The sequence below is a fragment of the Rhinolophus ferrumequinum genome, chromosome 18, assembly GCF_004115265.2.
Source record: "Rhinolophus ferrumequinum isolate MPI-CBG mRhiFer1 chromosome 18, mRhiFer1_v1.p, whole genome shotgun sequence".
NCBI classification, from domain to species: Eukaryota; Metazoa; Chordata; class Mammalia; order Chiroptera; family Rhinolophidae; genus Rhinolophus; species Rhinolophus ferrumequinum.
The window spans coordinates 79,177-89,875 of record NC_046301.1 but is presented as its reverse complement, the minus strand read 5'-3'; the positions used below and the strand labels follow the sequence as shown (position 1 = coordinate 89,875).

The window sequence follows — 10,699 nt, the reverse complement described above, 5'->3', positions numbered from 1 at the left end:
TTTTTTGTATCAGCAATATACACATCTAGTGTTTTCTTCTGTTTTGCTCTGATAACCAATTGTAGCCCGACTTTTGGGGTCCCATTTCTTGAAGGGCTCCTTTTGATCGCACCCTAACTTGGTAGCCTAGGAAGACTAAAACCTTCCAGAAAGCATTCAGCTGACTTCATATATTCCCACAATACAAATATTTTTGTCGTTCCAAACAAGGAAGTAACTGAATGAGAAATTATGTTGCAGCCTTGGGCTGGATCAACTGAAGTCAACCAGGTTTAAAAGACACCTAGCTGGTTAAATTCACAAGAAAGGAGTTTAACCACTCTGTCTGATTCAAGAGATGAGTGGCAGCCCATGAAAAGTTTCTGCCACTTCAGGATCAAAGAATGGATTTGTCAAATGACACAACCACATTGATACCAAAAAAAAAAAAAAAAAGTTGTGTTCTTTTTCAAAAAGTAAACTAGCAAATAGGAGAGCCTCAAAATTCATTTCCTGTCTGCATGTTCTCATCAGCAGATTTGTGATAGAAACACATGCTGGAAGCCTGTAACATCTACTGACCCTTCACCGCATAACTGAAGTCCTACTGTGTTCCTTTAAGAGCAAAGACATTTAGATTATCAAAGAATGGTGTTTGTGTTTTTCTATAAATGCTATCATTACTCTGTTTAAACTTTGACCTGACCTGCCGTAACAATAAAACAAGTGAAATATGTAGTAAAACTGCAAAATCTCATTTAAAGATTTTTTAGTGGTTTTACACAAACAGAAACAGTAATAAAATAAAGCACATATTACAAATTACTTTGCCTGATTTAGATACTAGTGATTTAAAATCGCTTCTTTTAACAGTATGCCCTAGTATCCTCAGAAAACTCAATAAATTGAAATTATGGTAAGAAACGGGTACATTTCTTTTTGGCTCTGGCCCTTCCAAGCTTTTAGTTTTCTAGGCCTTCTATCAATGTCTGCATAGTCGGGGAGCCACGTTGCAGATGCTGGCGCCTGGATTGTTGGAAAGGGAGCCACTGGGGGTGGGGTTGGGGGGGATGGCCTCGGCCACCGTGGTGGAAGGGACGGGAAGTGTCCAGGGTGCACTCGGGTTCTTTCTCGACTTCCACATGCCATTTACTTTTTTTTTTTTTTTTTTTTATTTTTTAATTTATTGGGGTGACAATTGTTAGTAGAATTACATAGATTTCAGTTGTGCAATTCTGTATCACATCATCCATAAATCACACTGTGTGTTCACCACCCAGAGTCAGCTCCCCTTCCATCACCGTACATTTGATCCCCCTCACCCTCATCCATTTACTTTTAAGGCCCATTATTTTTAACCAGTTGTCAGAGGGAGAAAACCATACTGAGATTAGATACTGATCTAGATTTGAAGGCTTAGTCAAAGTCTCATTTTGGGTCAGTTATTAAGTCAAGTCATTCATCGTAAGGGAAACAGAAAAAAACAGCATCATGAATTTTAGGAATTGTTGCATTTTCTTTATTATTATTATTCATAACATCTACTTAAACAATCCTTTTCCGTTTCATAACTTAACCCCACTGCAGAACCTCTTTGTCAGGTGGCAATGATCAATTTTATCGCTAGTGAAACTGACCCTTAAGCAAGCACTGTCCCGAAGCCAGGACAGAGCCATTCAAATTGGTGGCTTCCATGCGACATTCAACAGAATTGGTGGGCGGTGTCCCAGGTGGGCAAGTAGGTCACCACAAGCTTTGGCGACCCTTTACCCCCTCTAGACACATGCTGTCTTTAGGCTCTCCCCACTTCTTCCAAACCTCCCTGAGGCAGAAAAATCACCCTGTCTGCTGTAGGGTACTTCCCATTGTACCAGGCAGACCCTGGGTGTTGCATGAGGACTCCCTCCAGGTGTGGGGGGAGGGAGAACAGTGTGGAATCAAGTGAGGGCAACTGGGCGGTTGACAGGAACTCTGGAGCCAGTGCAAGTTGTGGGGACAGAGTCCCAGACAGCAGTTTCCAGGCTCTCCGTCTCAGGTGGAAAGGTGCTGGCTTGAGTAGTAGATGGCCATCCCCTGAAATCAGATGGCCATCTGCTGTGGCTGGGTGGCCATCAGCTGTTACCAGTTAGCCATTAGCCACAAATGTAACTGCCATGGCTACGCTGGCAGGTGGGTTGGTTGGCAGAGAAGCGGACAGCAGATTATGGTTCCTGCTTCCTGTGTCTCTGCCAGCCGCCAGGGAGAATATAGTGGTATGACTCCCCTATCCATGGCTCTGCTGGTTTTCCTTTTTGGCCTAGCCATATCCTGCGTTCTTGTGCCTGGAGCAGGACCAGAGATCCTACATGACAAAGTCCTGTCTCTGCTCTGGCTGACAAACACGTCACACTCTCCCGGCCTCAGTTTACTCCACTGTAAGGAGACCTGCTCTCCCGACCGCAACCACGACAGGAGAAAACAGCAGGCTGCTCCGTGGGTCGATTCAGCGGACCGCCTTCGCACCCAAAGTCCCAGGCCCACACTTGGACTCCAGGGGTGGGGGCGCCTTTATCTTTACGTTATCGGTTCCTTGGCAAAAATCTAGCTCTAAAGTCACACCCTCCTCCCGGCCGCTTGTTTGAGGAGGTGTGGTTCCTCACTGGTCACTGCGCATGCGGCTCCGAAGGCGGGGCGGGGCGGCGTGGGCTGTGCGGGGCAGGAGCCGGGGAGGGGACGTGGACAGGTGATCGTGCACCGGAGGGTTCGGCGGCCGGGCGGATCAGCGGGCAGTGGACCGGTGGGTATGGCACGAGGCTCGGGTTGGCGGGGTGGGCAGGGGGTGGGTCAGGGGGCCTGGCGAGATGGGACTCGGGCGGGGGACCGGGCACGGTGACCCCATGGCCGTCCCCGCCCGGGCCCCTGACTCCTGGTTCGCCCCGCGGGCCTCGGCGGAGCGGGAAGTGGCGTCCCGGCCGCGGGCGGAGGTACCTGCGGGCTCGGCTAGAGCCATCCGTAAGCGTGAGCCCAGCTTCGTAACCTCTGCGTTATTTACAAACGTGGGGTGGGAGGGTCCCGGAAGCAACGGCTGGAGAAGGGCTGCGTTTTCGCTGTGCGTTTCTGGGTTTTGCCAGGCTCACCGGGCAGCCCCGCCTCCCGCATGCGGCGCTCGCAGACCGTCGTCTTGCCCAGGGCGCGCGTTGGGAAATAGAGGAGCCAGTTATTTTCAGGGACTTTCCCTGCTGTCAGCTGAGAAGTGGGAACCGTCCTGTCCTCTGCAGGCCGGAATCCACTGGCCCCGCGGGCGTCAGCTCCGGAGCCCGAGCGCGGCGCAGACGGAGGGAGAGCCGACCCGGCGCTAGGAGGAGGACGCGCCCCCACCCAGCTCCTCTTGCGCGTTGTTTCCACTCCTTTTGCGAGACCTGTTCGTTAGTAAGTACTGATTGTGCTCGACAGTAGAGGTCGCAGATGTCCCCAGACCCACGCTGCAGGGTGGTGACCGTGAGAACTGTGTCTTTGCTGTGCTTGCAAGTTTCTCTTCCCTTCCGTTAGCTCAGTGTTGGCTGTTTTTCAGCGAGAAAAGCTTTTGAAAAAAATGAAATTCCTACTTGGTAACAAGCAAAGGTTCTCTCTCTCTGTCTCTCTCTCTGTCTCTCTCTGTCTCTCTCTCTATCTCTCTCTCTGTGTCTCTCTCTGTGTCTCTCTCTCTGTCTCTCTGTCTCTCTCCCTCTCTCTCGAACAGTGATGGGGGGACGCAGGGGGATGGAAGTAAACATTTTAGAGGGATACACATCACTCAGAACAAACTGCTTTACAGTCGACCTGGTTTTAAAAACACTCAGAACATCACTCAGAACAAACTGCTTTACAGTCGACCTGGTTTTAAAAAACAGACTCTTAAAGCGTGAGAAACCAGTGGCACGCATGGCCACCCAGAGGCGCGCAACTTTCTGTTAAACAGTTTGGCCACCTGGCTCTTTTCAGCAAAAATATCTTTGTTGGTAACGGTTGAAGGCAAATACCCTTCTGCAAGGCGAGGGCCGAACGTGTCTTCGCTGGGTTTGCTCGACCAGGGAGGGTGGCTGCGGCGTGTGGGCTGGAGCCGTGTTTTGCGCAGAACCACCCCTTCGTTCCCTGGAGCGGAGGCGAGAGCCGATCCCTAAGTCCTCCGCTCCCCTCGCGGCTCTGAGACTCCGGGGCAGGTTAGCCCCTGACCTCCCCGGCACAGCCACGCCCTCTGCAGTCGGCTTCCTGCGACAGAGTTCCCGACAGTGGAGCTTCTGATTTGTTTGTTCATTGTAGTTCATTTAACACAGATGTTACTGTCTGACATCATTACAGTGCTTTACAACTTTTTGCTGTCGTATCAGTTTACAAGTTTAATGATACTTAGCTAATCTCCAACTCCATTTTATTCGATGAAAATGAGATGGCTGGTGATTTTGTAAAGAAAATATTTGTGAAATGTCTGAACAGACATTAAATGCACGTGGTATAAAGTTCCAAAGGCACAATGTGCAGTGAGAGCGCCTCCACGGACCCGAAGTGACCTGTTCCCACCAGAGAAGCTCATTGCACTTATTTCTTTGATAACTTATGTCAAAGAGATTTGAAAAAGCTGCTTTTCAGCACCTGCACACTAGTGATTTTTAAGATCCACCAATTTTAACTTTGTTGTAGTTTTTTTGTTAGTTTGTTTCCTACTGGACACTCTGAAATGTCAGATTCAGGCCACTTTGTGGAAGGACCTTGCAGCTCGGCAGAGACCATGATTCAGTCAACTCAGGGCTCCCTAACAAGCTACCTTAGTTGCAAGTGAGTGGGCGGCCCCTGCGAATGTCTACACAGCTAGGCTCAAAGGGGGTCATGCCCAGTGACCTCCTGCCTGGAGCTTCTTCCTCTTAGGGGCACCCACTCACTGTATTTCCCTCCCAAGTCTCTATTCAGGTGGGCGTCTTGCTGGTTCCAACACAGGGCTCCATGGCTCCTTCTCTGGGGGGTTCGCTGCCAGTTTGTGAAGTAGCTGGTAGCAGGGGTGGTGTCTCGTGGGTCACAGGGCCCATTTCCCATCTGAATCCTGCCTTTGCCACTGGCTTGTGACCTGGGCTACTCAGTGCCTTCATCTGTGGAGTGGTGAATCATTCTGAAAATTCTGTGTGTGGCACACTAAAGACACACAGTAAGTAGTAGCCTTGTCACTGTCAGATCTAATCCAGTCACACCTTCCTAAGGTAGGTGAGTGCACGTGTCACAAACAAGTGACTTCCTGGGAGAAGGGCTCATTTCTTGCTCAGGTCCTTTGTGGCTCAGTCTTTACCACTTCCCTCTGGGCCCAGGCTGACCTCCTTTTGGGGACAGCCGATGTGGCAGGGGAAAGAGGAAAGCTACACTGTAGCTTCCGTGTCTTCCACTCACGAATCATTCATGGGGGGGGGAGGGGGGTTAGTGGAGCGAAAAGTATCATCTTTCAAAGGGGCAGAACCAGACACAGGCCTGGCAGGGAGGGCAGCTAGTGCCTGACAGTGACAGTCCACAGTCCTGGTGGGAGGGGCAGCTGTGAGCCCAGGAGTTCGTGGAACCCTGAGAACTCATTCACACCGAGACAGTTCCCACAGTTCATGCCGACAGCCAGTGATTTATACACTGGAATGCCGACCACCTCCCTGAGCCTGTCTGGGGCAGACTTTTCTCTGTGGCAGATGTGCTCACAAGACTGAATTCTAAGCTAATAGGTTATATAAGAAACACAAAACAGAGTCTGGGTATTACCAAAACTCCGTCCAGAACACAGCGTGGTTTTCATGCAGGTCTCCTTTTGCAACTATTACTGTCCAAAGTCCAAGACTAATCTAAAATGCTGGCCATGAACCCTAGAAAAGGCTGAGACCGCTGACAGTCTTGCTTGTTGAGACTCTTTACTTGTTAACAGCTCATTCTTTTCTTGTCAACCACTAATTGAAGCATCTCATGATTTATTATAATTATGCTTTTGTCTGCTTCTTGAATAATGAGAGTTTTTAAAATCATAAAGTATCTTTAAATCACAGTATAGGATGGATTAACCATTTCTACCCAGTGTATGTTTATTCTTGCTGTCTTTGGTTTCATAGTAATTTTTACCACAAATTGGCCCGAGATTTTGCAATATGATGCAATAATGTCCAAAATAGTCTATGGAAGTAAATTAAAAATTAAAATATATTTCCAAATAAATAAGAATTCTGCTTAGCTGTGTCATTTAGTGAATTCGTAGTTTGACTTTTAGCTGTGAAATAAAAAAAATGTTAAAAGTAAACAGCAGCAAGCATAGAAAGAAAATGAAAAGGATTCTGTTTTTGCCAACCAGCATAATTTTGATACTAATACCGATGGCAAACAGAAAACAATAAAATTACAAATCAACCTCACTGAAGGCTGTTGACCTCCAAGCTCCAAATACAATAGTCAGGGAATGCAGGCGCACCACCGTCTGTCGGTAGTCGACCTGGATGAAAGGTCTCCAAGCAGCTGATAAAGAATGAGGTGTGTGTATACGTGTGGCATGGAGAAAAACCACCCATTTGGATTATTAATTTAAAAACGCAAGCTCTAGAACTGAATACAGTATGTTCCTGTAAGACAATTTGTTCTCTGTGTGTAGAAATGTGTATGTCTCTGTGAGCACATAGTTATGCTTGTTGTAGAAAGAAAATTTCTGTGAGGATGAAAGCAACTTGTACAGCATTGACTCTATAAGAGGAAACAAAGGATTAGGATGGAGGGAAGATACTGTTTAAAATAACCGTTTTACTCTCTGAATTTTTTAATCATGTGCATGTAATTCTTTCAAATATATATACATATATGTATATATATACATATATATTTTTTAAATATGTCTTTTTAGGGGAAGAAGGGGAACAGGACTTTATTGGGGAACAGTGTGTACTTCCTGGACTTTTTCAAGTCAAGTTGTTGTCCAATCAAGCTTAGTTGTGGAGGGTGCAGCTCAGCTCCAGGTCCAGTTGCCATTGTTAGTTGCAGGGGGCGCAGCCCACTATCCCTTGGGGGAGTCCAGGAGTCGAACCAGCAACCTTGTGGTTGAGAGCACACGTGCTCCAACCAACTGAGCCATCTGGCACTGGCCCATGTGGGAATTGAACCGGCAGCCTTCGGCGTTAGGAGCATGGAGCTCCAACTGCCTGAGCCACCGGGCCAGCCCTCAAAGTTTTAAAATGGCAGTTGCGTCAAAATAACCTCTCTAAGACTTCAGTAATCAACCCCCTCTCCTGTTCTACCACAAAACTGCTTCCTGGATGGCGAAGGGCGCTGGCCAGGGGCACGAGGGCACGTGGGTCACAGCTAGATGATGCCACCTGAGGCTCCTGACCATGTGTCCAGCCATTAGGACCGCTGACAAAAATAAGTAATTCCAGGATGAGTACAGACTATGACATTTACAATTACCCTCAGGAAGATTTATCTTTTTAAAAAGTATGGAATGTCTAAATTTTAAAATTATAGAATAACCTCTTATAGCATTTACTATTTTTAAACATTTGCCTACTAGAAATCTACATGAGGATATAAAGGTAAATGTTGCAATTATTTGCTTTTATTCTTTTTTTAAACCATGTTTCACAATTCATAATATGTCTAATTATAATTTGGTTTAGGAGCTGTAGGTTTTCTTTATGTGTCTCCTCTGAGGGCATTCAAACCAAAGGGACTTTTATTGGGACTGTTTTTTCCTGATTTTCTCTTTAAAGAACAGCTGTCATATTTTCTCTGGGCCTAAGTTGGTCTATTTAAATGAGAAGGGAACTGAGATTTCACTATGCTCCCACAAATCACTTCTTTTTTTTTTTTTTAAGTGTTTTTTTCCAGGACCCATCAGCTCCAAGTAGTTGTTTCAATCTAGTTGTGGAGGGTGCAGCTCACAGTGGCCCATGTCGGGATCTAACCGGCAACCCTAGTGTTACAAGCATTGTGTTCTAACCAGCTGAGCTAACCGGCCGTCTCCACACAAGTCACTTATTTCAACAGTCATTCCTTTGGTTGTCTGAATTGTCTGTATGGCCTTATCATCAACCAGAAGTGAAAAGTAAAGAGGTAGGAAAAGGTAATATACCAGTTCCCGTAGGGTTTGGTTTAAGATTCCACGTATAATTGAAAGTATTCTGTGTAGTATTTTCTGAATTTAAAATTGAAATAAATCACCTCTCAGAAGCTTTTCATCAAGATATTAGAGTCAAAATTTAACGCCAAAGTCCGTGCTGAACTAACGTGCTGCTATGACCATTGCAGGTGGGTCGGGTCAGAGGCTGCACGTCATGTCCGCTTTCGAAGATGATGACACAGAAGAGACGGTCACTTGTCTGCAGGTCACTGTGTACCACCCTGGTCAGCGGCAAAGCGGAACATTCCAGTTAATAAAGTTTCACCACCGAGAGAGACTGCCGTCCAGTGAAGTGGTGAAGTTTGGCCGCAACTCCAACACCTGTCGGTACACTTTTCAGGACAAACAGGTTTCCCGAGTCCAGTTTTCTCTGCAGCTGTTCAAGAAGTTTGATGGCTCGGTTCTCTCCTTTGAAATTAAAAATATGAGTAAGAAGACTAGTCTGCTTGTGGACAACACGGAGCTGGGCTACCTGAACAAGGTGGATCTGCCACACAAGTGCATGGTCAGATTCGGCGACTACCAGCTTCTGATGGAGAAGGAGGACGGGGAGTCACTGGAAGTCTTCGAGACTCAGTTTCTCCTGTCACCAAGATCACTCCTGCAAGAAAACCACTGGCCGCCAGGGAGGCCTGTGCCTGAGTACGGCGGTTACCTATCCTGCTGCCCCCCAAGCACGTCTCCTACAGAAACGGACGAAAGTGAATCGTGAGCAGAGGGCTAAGGGCAGTCCTGGATGAGGACTGCAGACACTTTCCAGACTCCACTGTTCAGGGTTTATTAGCGCAGAATGTTGTCACCACAGGCAGTGCTTCCGCATGGTGAGATCTCATATGCCACATGATTATATCCCCACAGTCTAGAAGATTCTGTCTTTACTACCTAATGCATTGACTGACTTGAAACAGCATCACTTTTATGCTCTAACACGAGTGTTAATATTGCTTTCAATATGCCTTGTAGAAAAATTAGCCATAGTCTTACTATTAGGAGATAACTACTGTTACCGTTGTGTGTGTGTGTGTGTGCTTATCTCAAGCTCTTGTTTTTACTTTTTCAGTTATCTAACACTTGTTTAATTTCTTATAGTAGTTATTATGTTAAAATAGCAGGTGTGGTTACTGTTTTATAAACTGGGTCCTGATTGAAACAGTCAGCTGCCATTTCAGGTGGTGACGAAGGACGAGCCCTGTGAAATGTGTGCCTGGAATTTACTGGGCTTCTAGTTGGTTGTCCCCAAACACTCACTCACCCTGACACTATTTCTTTGGCCTCGTATCTCTGAAGTGATCACTTGGGGCCAGGGACACTGGAGAGGAGAATGCTGTGTTGCTGGTGGAAGGTCCCGGAGGATCCAGGGATGACCCGTCTGGCACCGCTTGCTACCATCTTCACAGAAGAGAAAACCCAAGAACGAGTAGCTTTTGCAGTACTGTTAGTGAAATCCCGGCTCCTAAGCCAAAACCAAGGCACTATCGTTTTAACCCAGAAAACTTCTGAGGTCTGACAGCGGGACTTCACCTTAGGTGAGGGTGCCTTTTTATGACATCACTTCTGATGACTTCACTTCTGATGTCATAGAACAATTTTTCAGTCATCCAGAGTTAGACTTTTTCTAACAGCTAAACAAAACCCCGAACCTCAAAATCCCCCCCCCCCAAACACCACTGGTGTAATCTCTACAGAAAGGCACCGTGTGCAGCGTCAGAGGTGGGCTCTGACTCCCTGTCCGGGGGGACAAATCCACCGTTTCCTTTGCGATCTGTCACTAACGGGGAGCTTTAGTTTCCTCTTAAAAACAGAGGCTGAAACGGTGTCTCCCTCACAGGGTTTGTGTGGAAATCAACTGAGACAAAGTAGAGTCCTCAGCAGTCTTCCAGTCACAGCACCATGAAAGCACGAGCACCAGTGGGTCGTCGTGGTCACTGAGCTGCAGAGGACAGTCCTGTGATGCGATGTCAGAAACCACTCCCTTAATCATCTGTAATAAGAAATACTCATGATAATTTAATGTCATTTTCCTAATTTCATTTCAGCATTAATATTTCCTAAGGATTCAAGAATCACCCCCGACAGAAAAATCTGTTTTTCACTAAATTTTTTTGTGATCTCCTTTACTGACAGATAATTAACCAAAACGTACCAAGTGAAGATGGGAAAATACTATAAATGTATTTAAAATCTTTTTCAAACGTATCCTTAAGACTGGATAGCTTTCGATACTTATAAAATGAAAACTGGCCTCCACTAGAAAAATATTATTTTTCCAATTACTGAAGGAGAAAAGCAGGCATAATTCCAAGTCATGCCATTTCAGAAGTTCGAGCATTGTAAACACCCTCGCCTTATGCCAATCCCCCGTAGCTACCCTATTTCTGTCCTCTGACAGCAACTTTTCAAATAATCGTCCACACTGGCCATTGTGACTTTTCTCCCCTTAGCTCGGCCCCCGTGCCTTCACCTGTGCACGTCCTGCCATGCACACTAGTCTCCGTGTCCCCAAGCCCACTGAGGCCGCCGTCCTTTCCTCTCGGTGCCCCAGCAGCACTTGAGATTGTGCCCCTCAGTCACTGGCTCCGGCTCCCT

The 10,699-nt window shown here is 46.7% G+C and overlaps 1 protein-coding gene across 3 annotated transcripts; it reads left to right on the top strand.

The window, feature by feature from the left end:
• The first annotated feature begins 2,663 nt into the window (after positions 1-2,663).
• TIFA (TRAF interacting protein with forkhead associated domain) lies at positions 2,664-9,133 on the top strand. 3 transcript variants are annotated; one of them, XM_033133796.1, is made up of 4 exons: positions 2,664-2,755; positions 3,237-3,387; positions 7,822-8,056; positions 8,242-9,133. In XM_033133796.1, exon 4 carries the CDS (start codon positions 8,268-8,270, stop codon positions 8,823-8,825), a length of 558 nt encoding a protein of 185 aa, XP_032989687.1. In that variant the 5' UTR covers positions 2,664-2,755; positions 3,237-3,387; positions 7,822-8,056; positions 8,242-8,267; the 3' UTR covers positions 8,826-9,133. The 3 variants fall into 3 exon arrangements, with proteins under 3 accessions (XP_032989687.1, XP_032989686.1, XP_032989685.1); XM_033133795.1 differs by lacking the exon at positions 7,822-8,056; XM_033133794.1 differs by lacking the exons at positions 3,237-3,387; positions 7,822-8,056 and having other exon boundaries at positions 2,670-2,755.
• The last annotated feature ends 1,566 nt before the right edge of the window (positions 9,134-10,699 follow it).

Coding starts and splice junctions, on each gene's coding strand:
- TIFA (XM_033133795.1), top strand. CDS start 8,268: ATGTCCGCTTTCGAAGATGATGACACAGAAGAGACGGTCACTTGTCTG.